The following is a 19,785-nucleotide window of genomic DNA, read 5'->3' on the forward strand; positions in this document are numbered from 1 at the left end:
GGAAAAGTGGTAATTATACATATAACACTGTTTGCCCATAATAAATCAGGCAATAAATAAAACTATGTAATACCAGCGCTGGCATTGTTAATTATATTAGACAGAACCACTTATGCCTTCATCAAATTGGTGATATATTAATATTATATCTAAAGGATTTTGAAAAAAACATGCCTGCAGTATCGCATAGAGTGTAATTTTCATAAAATGTTAATGTGACGGCTACATGTCGTAATGCAGTTGCTTAACGATACTTTATTTCTTTTATGAGTTTTAGTACTTATATATTTTTATATACATATATATATTTTTAATATACTCTGTACACGTATTAATTTAAATTAAGTAAGTGTTGCATTTATTAACTTCTAATACCATACGTTCAATTATACTTTATTTAAATCTTTCACTATAGACATGAACGTCATTATCGAAATTGCACGTATTATTTACGTATAAATATGTTTAAAAAAATTAAATTATTAATTTTCAATAAGGTTTACCTATGTTTATACACATTTTAAATGTTTATATATATAAACTTTAAGTTCAATTAAAGGTTGGGTTTTATCAATATATATCTATTATTTAGTTTATCTATCTCATAAAAACAGAAATATAGTTTATAAGTATATATATGACTATACTTTGTTTGCTAACCAGGGTTGGGCAAGATACTCAAAAAAAAATTGTATTGTAAACAAACAAAAAATTTAAGTATTAATTTATTTTATTTTATTTTATATGTTATAAATTCTTGTATTTATTTATTTAAAAAAAAGTATTTTGACATGCCTAACATAATTTTTTAACACAATATTTCTTTTCAATAGAAACAACAGTGTATTTTGGAGATGATGAAGTTTCAATGGTTAATGCGCGTCTTCGTATTCGTATTGGTTGTGTTTTCTGTGATATGGAGATTGGGATATAAAGAATATAACTCTGCCGTCGAATTTAACAGTCAAAGAATAACAAACTACATAGAGACACTAATAACCCTACGACTGGCCAATGGCAAATTAATCAGGGAATTGGAAAACTTGAATCAAAAGTATAGTTACATTTTATGTGTTTCTACAATAGCGTGCTAATATATGCTAACTACGCAAGTCTTGAAGATTTCGTTGAGAATTTCGATTGTTTGCATTTCGAATATTCTATAGAAGATACAACTTTACATATTTATAATTGGATATAAAAGTTCATTGCAATTTGAAGTATCTATTTCGTAGGCACATCTTAAGTATTTGGTTTCTGATTGCAAAGGCATTTTTCATATTCTTATTTGCTATCTGTAGTAATTCACTTTAACTATGTTATGTTATTATAACTAATCTACCACATTAAATAGTTGTTCATACATACTATAAATATATTCACATTATATTTATGATATTTGTAAATTTTTCCCAAACTTTGTAATTGCCAAATTGGTATTTATTAATCAAGTAAATAAAATAAAATGTATGATTATTATTTATTACTACTATAAAGGCTGAATAATAAAAACAATATAAACATTATGATAATATAATATTATCATAATTTGTTTTATTTACCTATTAGTCTATTTTTTTTTAAATTTAAGTTCCTAATATTGAGTATCCGAATATTGACAAACAAGATTAATTTCCACGTCCAATCGATGAGGACTCGTATAAAAAATACATTCAACATTGAAAGCTGTACACAAAAATGCTGAACTATATAGTCCTATAAATCGCATTGTATGTTATTGTAAAAACAATTTTAATTTTTTCTTTTAATGATGTAAATATTATACCAAACTTATAAGCTGATTGTACGTATAGGTAGATTACTACTTATTATGTATTGTACATCTTTTCCCACCAGGAATTAATAATAATAACAATATTAAGGTGTGTGCTCATGCCTATTATTCTTCAGTAAATTTCTGAGCGCACAATCACTCCAAAAGTGAAACTTGTAATATTGAGTCTTTTTAATGACAAGGTAAGAGGTAACTTAAGTATAGTTATATATAGCTGTTTCTAAGAACAAAGTTCATAATTTTAACTACACTAAATGACGAAATAATATAGAAAATCTAATATTTCTTACAAACATCAATCACGTAAAAAAAACGCGATAAATGATAATATACTCGTACGTAAAATACACGTAAAAAAAATAAAAAGCAATGCTTTACATTTCCCTCAGATGAAGCAGGGGTTGAAATATTCATTCTGATTCGATTTTTTAAATAATATTACCACAAAATACTGTAGTGAAATGTGATTATGTAAAATAGTACAAAATGTCACAGTTTAGCAGTACCAGGAGGTATTTATGTACAAGGTACACATTGAGCACACAAGCCAAACAATATTTAACACAAACATAATTTATTCTACTTATAATTATGAATATAAATCATAAAACTGTGCAAATATAGGTACAATATATTATTTAGTTATTATAATATTCTCATACAGGATAATGTTCACGCATTTTTCACCTCTCAAAGTCACCTATGTAATAATATGTGGTTATGAACTTGTGATTTTATTTTATGAATAGGTGTATAATAATAAATAATAATATTACAATATTATATTCACAAGCATCATTTGTGATCATCAATACGACATTTTTACAGGATAAGTTGTACACGCATCGCAAGTGATACTACATTAGTTGTATTAGTACACCGATTAAAAACTCTATACAGTTTTGATTTGAATAAATCTGTCGGTAAGTGATTTGATATTGAGATATTTGATATTTTTCTCTCTATTCTTATATATCGTTTGAATTATCATGCTGCAAGATGACAGAGTGTCATCGAATGCTTTTCTTTTCAAGATCTTCATATTACTAGTTTCGATCTGCGGATGATAAATACGTATTGTAATCAATAATTACATGATATAAATTAACTCCACCCCCCCCCCCCCCAGTGAAAATGCATCGGTTTTAATTATTAAAACATATTCTAATGTGAAAATTTCGTTTCGTTTCTTTGAAATATTTAGGTACGTAAAATCATTGTATACAAAAAACGGTTCTGAGCGAATGTTGTATATCAGCATATAATATAATTTAGTATAATATCTTCAGTTATGATACTTTTGTTATTAAAGTAATTCATCTTACTATTATGAATTAGTACTTCAGTAAGTTAAACTAATTTTTGCGAAAAAATTGAAATTGAAAATATCATCGAGTGTATAAAATATAGAAATATATAGTAAAAGTTTCAAGTACCCAGGAATAATATTTTTTAATTACAACAAAACAACAAAAACCGTTATTTATTTTAAGTATTTAAATCCAAGCCAGTTTGAACTTAAGATGTCTATAAATCATAAATAAAAAACCATAATTAAATTTTTTTTAAATTTCTTGGTGACAATATAAACTGATTATGTGGGAATTTTATAAATTAATTTTAAACATTTTATAAATTTTAAATACTTGGAATATAGTTTGCAAATTTTCAACCTGATAAATTTTGTATTTTTGTCAACATTTTAACATTAAATTATTCTTAAAAAAATAGTGCGTATATAATTTTAATACTGTTTAACTACTATTGAACAATACATAAGCGTAAGACGATGTATTGCATATTAAATCACTTAGACGTAATAAACAAAAACATTATTAATGAGATTTATAGAAAGAAAAAAATTAAATTCTCAAAGTCTACATTAATACTCGTAATTCAAATAAACGTACCCCTAACGGTAATGGCAAAATTAATAGTTCCGCTCACTATCTAAAAATTATTTTGTGTACGCACCTGGTTAGAATATAATACGATGTATACAGCTATAAAAAATTTCATAACCACTGTAATGATAAACTTAACTAAATACTTCACGTCAAATAACTGTCTTAAATTTACTGAATTAATTTAAGGATTTAAAATCAACCATGAATTTTATGAAGATAACTCAATCCTACCAACGGTTCTGGAAGCAAATATTTATGTACTTAGCACTCATATGGGTCATTTTCTTTTTTACAACTTTTTACTTCGAGGGCAAAAAATACGTCGACGATGATCAAACGCTTGCCATAGTACTTCAACATATCGACGAGTTACACAGAACCAACATGGAACTGATAGCAATGAAGAACAACCTAAATCAAAAGTAAGTCATGCTGCAGTTGTCTTTAATTACTTTTTTTCCATCGTGGTAGTAATCAATATGTATATAATATATATTATCTTACATATTCAGAGTTCGGAAGATATTCGCTTATGAGGACATGATACCCGCATGTGTTGACTCCGTCTTACATGTGCGTAACAAGCATTGAGATTTACAAAAATTTTCAATTTTAAAATATTTTTAACTCGCTTCAAAATAAAAATATAGTTTTTACTATAAAAGTATTAACAAATAATATTAAAGTAAATATTCGTGATATCGTTGACTGCATTTTATCCGTTTACGATATTAGTTTCTGATTTTTAATTCCACTAAAACCTTAAAAAAATCACAGTGTCACGTTTAATCCATACATTCAATTTTTATTATACGATGCGCGGCAACACACGATCTGTATTAATTGGTGTCTACGGTTCGAGATCCGTACGAAAATAATCGTAATAATACATAGGTACCTATTTTAATATTAATTTTAAACATATAACATACAATCCTTCAAACAACCTTGGAACAAAAATATTATTTTTGTATTAATAAAACGGAATATAATATTATGAAGAAAAAACAGTACCACTGCGCGAAATGTCTTCCACTCTCACCTTGCAAATGTAATAAAATATTGTAATATGAATAATTATTTAGTATAATGTGTTATACAATAGTATAAAAATTGTAATAATCATGTATATTTATGTTTTATGTTTTTAGACTAATATTCAGCGAAAAAAAGGTAGGTACATATTATGCTATGTTATTTACTTCATCGCGCAGTTCTATTATCTTATATTTTAATCGTAGAAACACGCATGATATTATGTACCAAAAGACGATCGCATTGTTTGACGTTTTAAAAAGTTTTTATTTCTCTTTTTCTTATGTTTTGAATATTATGTATATTGTAGATATTATTATACCCAATACATAGTTTCTAAATACATTTTATATTTTATTTCTCCTCGTATTTTCAAAATTCTCTATGATATTATTGTATTAACCAAAACTAGGTTGTGTGAACTAATTTGCGGATACTATTATTTTACAATTTTAAATTTCCGAAATCGTTTTCAAATAAGTTTAACATGTTCAACAGAAACAAGTGAGAATATAATAAAAGATCAGCACCGTTTTATTTATTTAAAAACTTTAATATCACTAAATTGAAAATACAAATGAATAAAATGTTAAATATATATATCCATATATTTTTTTACTATAATTAAAGCCCAATATCAAATTACAATTTAGAAAACTAGCTTTGGATTGTCACAGGATATAATATTTTAAAGCAGAATCGAACGATCGAACGTCGTAAAATAATAATATACCTATGTCAAGATAGGCGATGCCTGTTTCAACCAAAAGTGTACCTTTCCCTTTTCCACCGATACCCGTTTCCACCAAAAGTGTATCTTCCACCTTTCTATCAATATCTGTTTCCATAAAAATAAAATTATTTACACGTTTTTACAAAAACAATTGTATACTACTATATTCTACGATTGAAAATAAAATATCAACCAATTATATATATAAGTAGATACAATATATACATAACTTAATACATTAATATATCATTTTTTTCAATCCAGCATTAGTATTTTAAATAAATTTAATACTGTATTAATGATTGTAATATAAGGGTAGTATACAAATTATTTTGGTGAATTAACTGTTTAATTAATTATAGGTATATCTCATTTGGTGGTAAAGGATATTGGTGGAAAAGGGAAAGATACACCTTTGGTGGAAACGGGTATTGATGGAAAAGGGAAAGGTCTACTTTTGGTGGAAACGTGTTACGCCCGTCAAGATTAATTGCTCGCCTTACTGCAGATGATGGACAAATGGAAAATTATAAACGGCCCGTCTGAAGGATACGAAGTGTTACGTCGCCGAATTTATTCAAACACAAAAGAATTTTGGTACTACATACGTTTTTCGTTACAATCGTTGGCTAACGAATTCAAAGATTTGGAACCGACAATTTCTCATATGAAAATAATGGTCGACGAACACTATAGATCATTATTGAGAGACATCGCAAAGCTGGCCGATGTCGATGGTTATTCACAGTGGAGGTGGAAAGAATTTGACTCTTTGAGTAAACTAGTCGAAAAGAGAATTCAACATACGCAGAATCCACACGACTGTGCCAAAGCTAAAAAGCTCCAGTGTAATTTCGTCAATGTAAGTTTGTACGAATAATATTAAATTAAATAATATTTATTTAATGATCATCCTAACCCCTTTATATTTAACCTTTATTGAAGCATCACCTCTTCTATCCGATTATAACACAGAGCGCTATTTGATCGTTGGGTAATTTAAAAATAAACTGCAATTAATATTATTTAAGAGTCCAAAAAAAATATCATAGTCCCGAATCTAAACTACTAGCCTACAAACCTACGTACATTTGTCTTCCACTATTATCAACAAATTTACTTATTACACGTTACACATATAGGTTTGCTCCCATAGAACTTGTTGTGGATATGGATGTCGTGTACACCATTTTGTCAAGTGCTTAGTTGTCGCCTACGCCACTGAGAGGACAATGATTATAGGCACTCCTAAAAAATGGGAGTTTACTAGCAAAGGATTTGAAAATATATTTTTACCACTTAGCGACACATGTGCTTCGAACGACGGTGAAACAATTTCACTTTGGCCAGGTAAGTTAATTGTTTATCGTGATAAATTAAACTCACACAAATATTTTTCTCTCACGTATTCGATTAAAATTAATATTAATGATTCCCAAATATTTACTTCGTAGATTTATTATAATTTTTTTTTAACAATTACTATTAAATTTACTTATTCCTACTTGCATTTTATTTATTTAAAACTATCTAAACCCGTACAATTAATAATCTGTTTAAAATTCTACATTTTATATCCCTCAAAAACTTTTTTTAAATTCGTTGGCTATTCGATTATGCTAGCAGTATATTTATATCCCAACAAAAATACTTTGTGAAACTCGATTTAAAAAATTGCTAAGTACTCATAACAAAAACTTAGTTAATTTGTACGAATTATAAGCACACAGTAAAGTTGTGATTTCATAAAAAATGCTAAACAAGATAAATTTTTAATAAATTTTTTATATCTCGATAATTTATTTACTTGGTGAGAACTGATTTTGGTAATTTAAATTCACTTATAGAAAATCATAACGGAGTCTTATTACTAAATATAAAATAATAGAACGGACATGCTTATTTGTCTAAATAAGTTCTCATATTGTATGTCCGTCTCCTGGTTCTAAGGTACCTCCCCATTAATTTTCAGCCTAATCAGTTCAGCCGTAATTGAATTATAAATAGTGTAACTAACACGACTTTCTTTTAAACGAGTTTACTCGTAGATTTAGAATTCCCATACCAACTACTAAAATGCTTGTTGCACACTACTAAGTGATAAAAAAAATGTAATAAAACAACAGTTATTGATTGTACCCGTATCTTCAAAAAATTTTGATTATGTAATGATCAACTATGAATATTGGTCAGAAGATTAAAAAATTCTGTTTATGATGAAGTAGATATCGCCCATTTTATACCACAACAACACAAACGTAATGAGCTATTTTTTTGAATTTACTATTTACTTTCATAATATTATAGGCAATGAAACCATTCAAGTAATAAACTATAACTTGCCTGAATCCGCTGCCAAGCATTTAAATCCTCCTTACATTCCGGTCGTGTTGCCTGAGGACTTAGCTAAACGAATAAACGTCTTGCACGGCGATCCCGCTGTATGGTGGATAGGACAGTTCTTTAAATACATCTTCCGGCTGCAACCATCCACTACCAAAGTATTTGACGAATTTTCCAAGCGAGTGCATTTCAAAAAACCAATTGTCGGGTAAACATTTTTATATTGCATAATCATGATATTACACTATGTATAGAAACATTAAATTAATACTAATATTTACATAAATATTACAGTATTTGCATAAAATTTATCTTAGATAAAACCGATCACAGTTAAGTGTCAATTCTATATATTATAAAATTATATTTTTAACACTAATTAAAAATAACTACTGATAGGTGGGCAGAAAATGTATTTTGCAAAAAAAATTGTATGTAATTCATCTATTAATTTCCACTTAAAATGAACTTAGGGGATTAGATTATTAGATTTCATTAATCCAACAGGCAACAATACAATGCGGTGAAAGGCCCAACAATAAAAATATATTCTTCCTTAAACATTGTAATGAAAACTTTTTTTTTTTTATTATTATTAATGAATACCATCGGCAACATGGGCCATTGGGTTTAACGTGAGAAATTATTAATATAAAGGGGAAAAAAAATTACATGAATTGTATCTATATCTAAATTAAACTAAATTTTGGTAAGAAGATTGGCGGCTGTGATGAATTGTATGATGTTGGTAATGGATTGAGGATTGTTGTTCAATATTTCTGACAGTGATGATTCGGGTAGGATGAAGCTTGTACGGGTACTGAGATATGTTCGGCAATCGGTGAGGATGTGTTTAATGGTTACTTGAACACCGCAGGTTGTGCATATTGGAGGTTCTTCCCTGGACATTAAAAAACTGTGGGTGATTTTTGTGTGTCCTATTCTCAGTCTGGCTATTATTACTTCGAATTTTCTTTGGATTTCGAAGGGAAATGTCCAATTGTCCGTGTTATGTTTTATGTGGTTTAATTTTGTGTAATAAGATGTCCACTTTTGATGCCATCTTTGTTGACATTCCTTTATTATGAGTATTCGTATGTCACTGGAAGGAAAGATTTTTATGGACGATGATAGAGGTGATGTGATAGCATTTTTGGCGGTGAGATCAGCGAGTTCATTTTCTTTTATGTTGGAATGTCCGGGGATCCAAAATAGTTTGATTTTGATGTTATTGTGGTATTGTAAGGTGTAGATTTTGTTCTGAATATGTAGGCCAATGTCTGAAGGATTATATGTGTTTTTTATATTGTTGATCGCACTAAGGGAGTCGGTGAAGATAATGGTGTCTTGTAAGTGATGATTGGATATTATCTCGAGTGCTTTTAAAATGGCTATTGATTCGGCTGTGAAACTGAGCAAGAGTTAGGAAGTTTATATAAGAATTTCGCGTCATTCCAAATGACTGCAGCGCCGACACCGTCTAGGCTTTTGGAAGCATCCGTGTACATTTTTTCACTTGTGATATTTTGTATTGTGTGAAAATATTCGTTTTTGAAGATAGCAGAGGGTGTGTCGCCTTTTTTGAATATGGAGAGATTAGTGTTGGTTTCGATGAGATTTTTCCATTGGGGTGCCAGGGAGGGGGCAATAGTGAGTAATTTAGACATATCGAAATTGTTCTCCTGGAGTAGTGACGGCAGTAATTGAAATAATGGTTTGAAGTCAAGAGTGGGAAGGGTACTTGCTAATTTTAATTCATGATTCAATGTTAATTTGAGTCTTCTTATGTCTAGAGGATGTGTATAGGCAAGATTATAGATACTGGGTATTGGACTTGAACGGTAAGCGCCGATTGACATACGAAGACCCGAGTTGTGGATTGTATCTAGTTTTTTTAATATTGATTTATGTGCCGTTGTCCAAATGAAGGCTCCGTAGTCGAGTTTAGAAAGTATAAGTGACTTGTATATTGTTAATAGAACATGAGTTTTGGAGCCCCATGATGTGTGGGATAACATTTTTATAATATTGAGACGTGGAGAGATTGATTTTTTCAAGGTGTTGATGTGGTAGGTCCAGGAACATTTTTTGTCGAAAGTTATGCCGAGTATTTTAATTGTATTATTATTTATTAAATGGTAATCACCCATTTTTATGTTTATAGAGTTTTGATTTTGCTTACGGGTGAACACTGTGCATTGTGATTTTTCAGGTGAGAAAGTGAAGCCAGATGTTAAGGTCCATTTTAGAAGATTGTTGATGGCTTGTTGTAGGTGGATTTGGACAGTTTCTAAGCTTTTGCTTCGGCAATAAATATTAAAGTCGTCCGCGTAGAGGGTCGAATGGACTGGAGGAGATATTTTCTGAGTTATATTGTTGATAGCGATAAGGAAAAGCGTGACCGAAATTGTGGATCCTTGAGGTACTCCGTTCATCTGTGAGAAAGTCTTGGATAGAGTTTGATTAACTCTTACTTAAAATGTTCTTGTTTTGAGAAAGTTACTGATAAAATTGAACATCTGGTTTTGGCTTAGTATTTTAGTGAGACTGTTTAAAATGTGTGGTTTCCATGTTGTATCGTAGGCTTTCATCAAATCAAGACTGATCATACCTAATTATTGATTTTCGGAGTATGCGTATTGTATTTCTGTATGTATCTTGGAAAGATTGTTATATGTACGCTTATTTTTTCTGAACCCACATTGTTCGGGGGTGAGATAGTAAGATTGTTCTATAAACCAAATTAGACGTTGGTTTACGATTTTTTCTAAGAGTTTAAATAAGGTGTTTAAAAGTGAAATGGGCCGATAACCGTCAAGTGCGAATTTGTTTTTTCCTGGTTTGCTTATAGGTATGACGATACTGTTTCTCCAATTTTGGGGAAATACGTTATTGTTCCAGATGGTGTTATAAATTTTTTGGAGTATTTGAATTGTGTTGATGGAGAAGTTTTGAATGAAGCTATAAGGGATATTGTCTGGTCCGGTACTCTTACTGGTAAATTTTTTGAGAGTTTTCAAAATTTCATCGATTGTTATAGGGCTATTTAAATAAGCCTGATGGGTATTTTTGGGGTGATATTAAAGAGTGTTGAGGTGATGGTATGTTTTCGTTTTCCCTTAAGAAGTCTTGACTGTACATATCATTGCTAGAGTTTTTTTCGAAATATTTTCCGAGGAGGTGAGCTACTGAAGATGGATCAGTGTTTAAAGATGAATTGGTGGAGAGATATATATTGTTGTCTTTTTTCCGTCCCTGTAATGAGCGGATTTTGTTCCACATTATGTGGGGGTCATTCTGAGCGCCTATTTTAGAGGTAAAGTTTCGCCATGTTAGGGCTTTGTTGCTTTTGACCAAGAATCTTGTTTTAGCTCTGAGTTATTTTAATTTAATGTGGTCCTCGAGAGATCTGGTTTTTATAAATGTTTTCAGTGCTTTATTTTTTAGTGATATATATTGTTTTATTTCATTGTTCCACCACGGGACTGGAGTTTTTTTGGAGCTAGGTTTTAAGTATCCGATTGTTTGTTCTGCAGTCTCTATTATGATTTTGGTGAATTTGGATACTACTTTTTCGATATCTATATCGTCATCCGTGAATTCAGATGAATTGGTTTTCGTTTCGAGAAGGTTTGAGAATAGAGGCCAGTCAGGTTTTTTGAGGTTCCATTTTATAGTAGAGACTCTACTGTAGAGTAGTTCGTTTGATATGCATTAGAAATTATTTGTATAGAGATTGGAAGATGATCACTGTTATAAATCTCATTTAATACTTACCAATGTAATCTTTGTGCTATGGTAGGTGTGGAGAACAAAAGATCGATAGCTGAGAGGTTTCTATTGGAGGGATTAATTCTGGTTTGCTCGTTGTTATTAAGTATTATAATGTTATCTTGTTCTAATAAATTTTCTATGATTTTTCCTCTAGGGTCAGTTTTATATGAACCCCATGTGAGACTGTGGCTGTTAAAATCCCCGACAATTATAAAGGGTCGTGGTAATTGTTTGATAACATTCTCTAAATCAATAAGTGTAAAATCGAATTGATTTGGAATGAAGATATTACAGATGGTGGTTTTTGTTTCAAGTGTGATTGATATTGCTACAGCTTCTATGTTTGAATGTAATGAAAACTTTAATTTGGATACAAACCGATAAATATTCATTTTTATGTATTTATAATCATTTATATATTCCAAATGTTTCTTAAAAAAAACATGAACATTTATGACGAAAAAATATAGAAAATAATATTTATGTATTCAAAAATGTTGTTTCGTTGTTTTATAAATAATGAAAATATATGCAATAAATTCAAAAAAACTAAGAAATATGTATGTCCTTAAAAATACAGAATCTATCCAGCATTAAAATAAATCTAGTATTGTGAGTCTAATAAACGATTTTGTCTTACATTTTATTAATAACATTTAAATGGGGGATGCCCTATTCATGACTCCAATAGCCAAATGTGTTCATTAGCTTTGAGTCGAATAAACGACGACTACTGTAGTACTTTCAAACCATAACTAGATACGCCACGTGGCTTTATAGATATAGCCTATATGTATCTGGTGTTACGGATATCTATAAAATTAAGTGTTTTTGTGCAGTGTGCATATCAGACGATCCGACAAACTTCTCGCTGAAGCTTCGTTCCACAAACTCGAAGAATATATGTATCACGTTGAAGAATATTACAAACTCAAGGAATTAAACGGCGAATACTACACGAAACGAATTTATTTGGCAACGGACGATGCAGCACTGTTTAATGAAGCACGAATTAAGTGTGTTTCGAATTTTCAAGCATATACTTCGTTATTATAATATTTACATTTATTTAAAAATGGTGTAAATAATAAATCGTGTTTAATTAGATATCCTGAATACGATATTATCGGAGATCGAGAAATATCCAAAACTGCAGGGATCCTTAGTAAACGAGAGTTGGACAGTTCGATTATGGATATCATCACCGACGTATATTTTCTATCTCATCACTGTGACTACTTAGTTTGTACTTTTTCGTCAAATGTATGTCAAATTGTATTTCCTCTGAATCATTATTCATTATCATTTATCAATAATAATTAATTATAAAAGTGTTAAAAGTGAAAATTGTTTACAATTGAATGATAATATATAATCAGGGTTTTGCATCCAAATTAACTCAAGAACTCAAAATAGTTACTAATATACTTATTGATTACAAATCTTACAACACAAATACTTAAACTACTAAAACCAGCTGGTTCTGACTTATAAAAAATCTTAATATGGTTATAATTCATGAATTCATGTAAATTTGTAGAGCTTTTACTGATTGGTATGTAACATATAAGTATATAAATACTGATATCCCACGAGGATTTGCCCATTGCGATTTCTCCCAAAATATTGGAGATATCGAAATTCTGGTTTTAAAACAGGGATAAGAACTACAATTATATCATATTATTTTAATGTTTTGGTAAAAAAGTTAAAAGTATTTTTTTATATATAATTATTTCCAAAATAATTCTCTATAGCCATTTTGTAGATTTTATTGACGTTTTGAAATTTTATTTTCATTACTTTCCTGATTTTTAATTTTTTTTTAGTTTCAAGAAAAATTATTAAAAACCATAGTGTTATTAAATATATGACTTGCCGCGCCGCGCACCTTCTCGTATGGCCAGCCGACGAGAATTTTCATATTTATAAACAGAAATACATTTAAATTTAAATGCATTGAGCTTCTGAAATAAATTATAATTTTCTTTAGTTAATTCTAAAAGGTAAAACCTTAATTTTGGGTCAGTGGTCTGGTGGCTGCATTCGAATTGCCATAATTATACCTAACCATATTATATCACTCTTATTAAAAATATAAAAAAAACTTTCAATTTAAATTTCTTAAAATTACATTTTTTGATCTCTAGAGGTACTTACAACTTACAAGCTTCTCTACATATAATTGAATTCAGTAAGATAAAGAAAAAAGTTGCTTATCTCATATTTTTATATAATTTATTAAACGTCAATATCGACCAATTAAATATTAAACAAAGCGTCAAATAAAATTATTATTTACTTAAATTTATTTTCGATAAATTGTGTTTTTATTGCAGGTATGCCGGTTAGCTTATGAAATTATGAACAGTCTCCAACCAGATGCATCAGCTAAGTTTACTTCTTTAGACGATACATTTTATTTTAGTGGTCAAGTTCATAGACTGAATGTAGCTTTAATATCTCATAAAGCAGACGGACCGGATGAGATGGATCTAGAAGTAGGTGACGAGATCGAAGTAGCTGGAAATCATTGGGACGGTTATTCAAAAGGGACAAATTTGAGAACAAATAAAACGCTTCTGTATCCTAGTTTCAAGGTAAAATATTATGTGTAAACGATAATATAGACAAGTTTCACAGTTCTTTTAATGTTCCTAACCATTAAGAGCCATTTAAATTCTTAATTTATTGTATTTGTTAAATAATTGTGTAAAGGCTGGCTTTTTTTTTTTTCTAAGCTTATTCTAGGCCATTTAGACTCATCGCCGCTTCTACTATCTCCCTCCGCGCTGCTATGTGTTCTGCAAATTCTTCTCCGTTCATAACTCCCAAATAGAATATTCAGCTCTCTGTTTGATCTTATTTCATAGCCACTTTCGTCGTTTCTCTTTGGTCCAAATATTCTTCGTAGGATTTTCCTTTCGAAAATCATTAATTTGTTCTCGTCAGATTTGGTGGACGTCCATACTCCACAAGCATATAGTACAATTGGTCTGCGAGGGTCTTATATAATCTGATTTTTGCTATTCTTGATAATATTTTAGATTTAAATGATTGGACTAATGAATAATAGCATTTGTAGTCATATGTGATTCTCCTGTGTATTTAATCGTGACTATCTGCCTGTGAGTTTATGTCTACTCCGAAGTACATAAAGTTCCAAAGTCTTTCAATTAACATGTCTTTTACTGTTATAGCATTTTGTGGATGTTCTCTCCTAGATACAATCATGAATTTGGTTTTTTCATTAATGATCAGTCCAATCTTACCCACTTCATCAATTAAAATATCGGCTGTTTTCTTGAGGCTATCTTTTATGTCTGCACTTACAACTATGTCATCTGCGTACAGATTGACATTAACTAGTTAAAAAGTTTAAGTTAATTTTTTCTAATAATTTCCTAATCAACTTATGAATTTCACAATTTTAATCGACAGTTGAAATAACTTAGTTGATATTTTTTCCATATTCACTTTTAAATTATTCAGTTCAATTTATAATCGGTAACTGTTAACTTTTAACTTAACGTTTATGTATCTTCTTAAATTAAGTTAAGTTAATCATTTTCATTAACTTACCTACCTTTGTTATTTTGTAATAAAGGCAAAAAAATTATTTAATTTTTTCATAGGTAGGTATCTAATTTAAAAATATAAATATTCATTATTTATTATTTATCTGTAATTTAAAAGCTTAAAGACATTCAAAACGTTCTTCAATTTTAATTTCATTATATTATTTGGACAATAAAATGTTACATTATTATTAATTTTCCTAAAGACAATAAAAATGTTGCTGTAGTAGTCGGCCCTCCTAACAAACAAAAATGTTAATGTGAAGACTAAGTGCAAGAGAGAATAACTTCACGGATGCACAATACATTATTATTTACAGTTAATATCAAATAATGTACAAAACTAATAATAAATTATACTTAAATACATTATATTATTTGATTTTAGGTAACGACAAAAATTGAAGTTTTACCATTTGCCACTTATCCAAATATCACTGTCGACATTTAGACACGGAAAAAAAAAAATTATAACAAATGTAAATTGTGTGCTATTAATAAAATACACGAATGTTTTATAAATAAAATAGAAATGTTCAATTATAGAAAATAAAAATTTTATTTTAAGTTTATTAGAAAAGTTTATCGTAAATTCAACATCGTCGTAAATACCTAAACATATGTGTATCCCTTTTTTCTGAATTTGGTTCAGCAAAAAATATTTATTCATACAAAAATGTAAAAATTTATACATATTATGATATATCCAACGTGGTTAACATGATATGTTTTTCAAATTTTCCTGTCAGCTGCTTTACCAAGGAATTAAATCACGTATTAAATATAATATGGTATACCTATTTTATTTTTTATTATAAATAATTGTATACTATAAATGTAACACACTCGTACCTCTTATAATAATTGCAATATACTAACATGATAATTAGCTACCTGCTCTGAATATAGGTAAAGAATTGCACCAAGTGTTGAAATCAAATTATGTCATACACTTGTTTGTTTTCTCTTGACTCAGCTGAAAATAATACACATAATATGCATACTGGTACCTAAATGTACCGATAATCTTAAAGGACGATAATATATTAGAATCTATTAACGATTAAGAGATTTCTCAATCCTTACAAACTTTTCTATTTGTACTATTCCCGTCACATTATAACATGAAAACAATTTTTATTCAGTAATAAAATATTTATTTTTTATAAAATTGCAGTAATTATTATCTATTTTTATTTTACATAATCTAAAAAATATTATGAAATACAAAACAATTCTTACATATTTGATTTATGTCAGATATTTGATACAAAAGTTAATTGATTGAAAGACTTGACCCTTCGTTATCCTTCTTGCTTAGACTAGATTCCGAGAAAATAAAACCATACCAACTATTATCGTTTTATGTTTTTAAGTCAAACGGTTGAACTATATTCTCTATAATATAATTTGTGTAATTATTATCGATTATATTACACACTTTTCACATAACATATAATGTGTATTTTCAATTTTGGAATAGGTACACTTATAGTGTCATATTATAATGTACCTATACTATGAAAAATAAAGGGTACAACATATTCCAATAAGAATAGTATTCCATAGGGGTATTTTTCACTCCGTTTTTGAATTAAAAACCAGTTGTTCCAACTACAACTTGTATCAATCCGTATAGGCATACCAAAACTATCTCTATGTGTGAAGATGTGGGCGGTGCGAGTTGAATTCGAATCACACGCGATACGGATCCATGAAGTTGGCCGCGTAATGTGAAAATGTTTGCCCTACATTTTGTTTCAGTAAGCATAAATTCGAAATTTGTAACTACAGCCGTTATCAATTATCCACAAAAACTTAAATCACGGCTAACTTCAGCGAATCTTGGCCGTTTTGGCATATTAAAGTTTTTGAAAGTGCCAAACTGTCCTGCACAATTTGTAAGTATTTGTAAGCACGAATTTTAAATTTGTAAGTAATCCCTCCCTTAATTATACTTAAAAAGAAGTTGGCCGTGCTTTATCGAGCTTTTTAAACTTAGATTGTTCCAAACGGATTCCCATCGAGTTGATTATACAATTTATTGTTGATACTTAATTTTATGACTATATTCACCAATTGTCACGTTAGTTTTCTTTTGACGTTGACACCAGAACATCCGTAGGTAGTTATAAAGTTTTTAAGTTAAATTTAAGCATTTGGGTTTTATTTATCATCATTTATGCGCATTATAATTACCTTTATTTTCCGGAAAAACGATGGAAAATCGCCTTTCTTTAATATTCTTCATTGTTATTATGAATGTTTTTATCATTATTATCATAGATTATCAGAGATGATGAAGTTTCAATTGTTCAAGCGCGTCTTCGTAGTCTTCGCATTCGTATTGGTTGTGTTAACTATGATTCGGAGATTAGAATGGAACGAAGATAACTCTGTCATCGAATTTAACAGTCAAAGAATAACAAAATATATAGAGACACTAAAAAACCTGCGACTGTCCAATGGCGAATTAATCACGGAATTGGAAAACTTGAATCAATTGTATAGTTACATTTTATGTGTTTCTACAATAGCGTGCTAATATATGCTAACTACACAAGTCTTGAAGATTTCGTTGAGTATTTCGATTGTTTGCATTTCGAATTTTCTATAGATGATACAACTTTACATATTTATAATTGGATATAAAAGTTCATTGCAATTTGAAGTATCTATTTCGTAGGCACACCTTAAGTATTTAGTTTTTAATTGCAAAGGTATTTTTCTTATTTTTATTTGCTATATGTATATATGTCATCTGTAGTGGTAAATCTTTATGCATATAGTATGTACGTCTGTATTATTTAGAACTACAACTAATTTATTGGCTGTATAGTATTTGATGAATTTTTTCATGTATGTTTGATTGGATCCCTGGATGGTTTAAATTCACTATTGGGCCTGATTGGGATACCCGGAAAGGTATTTCAAACAATCATTTGGAGATTTACTATGGATTTTTTGTTTATAAATGGTTTCATTGGGCACTTGGAGAGATCAGGTAAAAACATGAACCAAATTGTCAAGTTTATGATTTTGAATAAAGAAATTATATCTTAAAACAGATATAAGATTTGAAATTTGAAATTTGAATGTATGTGTATAGCTTAATAGGTTCTCAAAACTACTAATACGGTTTTGTGAAAATTTAAAGTTGGTCTTAGTGAAATCGGAAAATTGTAGAGAGCAGCTTGAACCACGTTCAATTTATACTGAATGCTATCCAATCCACCACAAGCAAATTGTCCATATCGGTATAATTAATCCACCTAGCGAGATAATACATTTTGATAACCAACCTAATTTTTCCCAAGAACTGAATATACTAAAACCAAGATACTCTCAGGTATATATAGTATTGTAGGTTATATTTTATATTTTTTCATTTTTTCGTGAAGAAAAAAATTTATATTTCATAAAGAATGAACATTTTCATAATTCGAAAACCAAACAGAATGTTTGAACGAACATAAATAAGTAGGTATGTAAAAGCAAAACAACTTCTTCAAAACTTTGCGAGTAATGCATACTAAGTATATTAAGAATTGTAATAATAATGCTGTGTTTTGTGTTTTAGAATAATAATCCAGCAGAGTATAAAGGTATTTACAATAAATACATATGGCGATTTTGAACAAAATGAAATACTTGTTGTCTTTAAATGCCCGTGATATTATATTATACATATTATTCAAATAATTTTTGTTAGTTATTTATAAATTTCGATGATCGATTCGTTACAATTTTTTTTTTCATTTTAGTGTCGAATAAATAACCAACTAGCTACTCACTTGCTTAAGATTTATAACATATAAGCCACAACAAACAGTAGAACATATTTTGTATTTATGTCACACTCATATATAACTAAAAAGAAGACTTTTGCTTTCTAAGCCATCGCTCATATTGGTGTTAATAATAATAGCCCCGCTTGAAATTTTAATCGATTTCCGACTGTGGTACTGTTTTTTGTTTTCAATTATAATATCTACATATACCAAGTAATAAATTTACACAGAACTATTTTAATACGAAATGATAAATTTTCATTGAATAAACATTTAATTTTATTTTGAGAAAAACAATATAAAATATTTGAGTGCCTAAAATATCTACCAAAATATTTAAAACAAAATCAATTTTTCAAATCTACAAACCAGTATTTCGATGTAACGATAGAATCTTAATACCATCATAGTTTATAAATGAATCTATAAACATATAGGAATTGAGCGACATTGAACCAATCGCCCCATCACAAGAATACGAAGTCCTAAGACGCCGAATATATTCAAACACTAAAGAATTTTGGTACTTTGTTAATTCTGGATTAAAATCATTGAAAAGTTCAATGATTGGCGTAGAACGCATTCAGAAAATTAAAAATATGGTCGACGAACACTATAGATCTTTATTAAATGATGTTTCTGGTTTGGCTGAAGTCGACAACTATTCGACGTGGAGACAACAGGAATCGGAAAGGTTGAGTATTTTAGTTCAAAGCAGATTAGAAGAATTACAAAACCCACCCAATTGGTTCATAGAAGACAGCTCGTGTGCAAATTTGAAAAGGTTTGTACTGACCATATTATTCAGTCTGGTCAAAACAATATAATA

The 19,785-nt window shown here is 29.2% G+C and overlaps 2 protein-coding genes across 4 annotated transcripts; both read left to right on the forward strand.

Moving 5' to 3' along the window:
* Positions 1–109: 109 nt before the first annotated feature.
* On the forward strand, positions 110–15,694 carry LOC149058513 (alpha-(1,6)-fucosyltransferase-like). 3 transcript variants are annotated; one of them, XM_089220930.1, is made up of 12 exons: positions 110–345; positions 834–1,054; positions 2,624–2,718; positions 3,889–4,124; positions 4,854–4,875; positions 5,979–6,332; positions 6,613–6,820; positions 7,778–8,021; positions 12,427–12,603; positions 12,694–12,850; positions 13,927–14,187; positions 15,554–15,694. In XM_089220930.1, the coding sequence occupies exons 4-12, from the start codon at positions 3,904–3,906 to the stop codon at positions 15,614–15,616; spliced, it is 1,707 nt and encodes a 568-aa protein (XP_089077056.1). In that variant the 5' UTR covers positions 110–345; positions 834–1,054; positions 2,624–2,718; positions 3,889–3,903; the 3' UTR covers positions 15,617–15,694. The 3 variants fall into 3 exon arrangements, with proteins under 3 accessions (XP_089077056.1, XP_089077057.1, XP_089077058.1); XM_089220931.1 differs by lacking the exon at positions 110–345 and having other exon boundaries at positions 784–1,054; XM_089220932.1 differs by lacking the exons at positions 110–345; positions 834–1,054; positions 2,624–2,718 and having other exon boundaries at positions 4,021–4,124; positions 5,833–6,332.
* Positions 15,695–17,969: 2,275 nt separating this feature from the next.
* Positions 17,970–19,783, forward strand: LOC149058514 (alpha-(1,6)-fucosyltransferase-like). The gene is made up of 2 exons (XM_089218385.1): positions 17,970–18,169; positions 19,394–19,783. The coding sequence occupies exons 1-2, from the start codon at positions 18,140–18,142 to the stop codon at positions 19,781–19,783; spliced, it is 420 nt and encodes a 139-aa protein (XP_089074511.1). The 5' UTR covers positions 17,970–18,139.
* Positions 19,784–19,785: the final 2 nt, after the last annotated feature.

Source organism: Diuraphis noxia, unplaced genomic scaffold, assembly GCF_037042655.1.
Source record: "Diuraphis noxia isolate RWA-SAM2 unplaced genomic scaffold, SU_Dnox_SAM2 contig0002, whole genome shotgun sequence".
Classification (NCBI taxonomy): Eukaryota; Metazoa; Arthropoda; class Insecta; order Hemiptera; family Aphididae; genus Diuraphis; species Diuraphis noxia.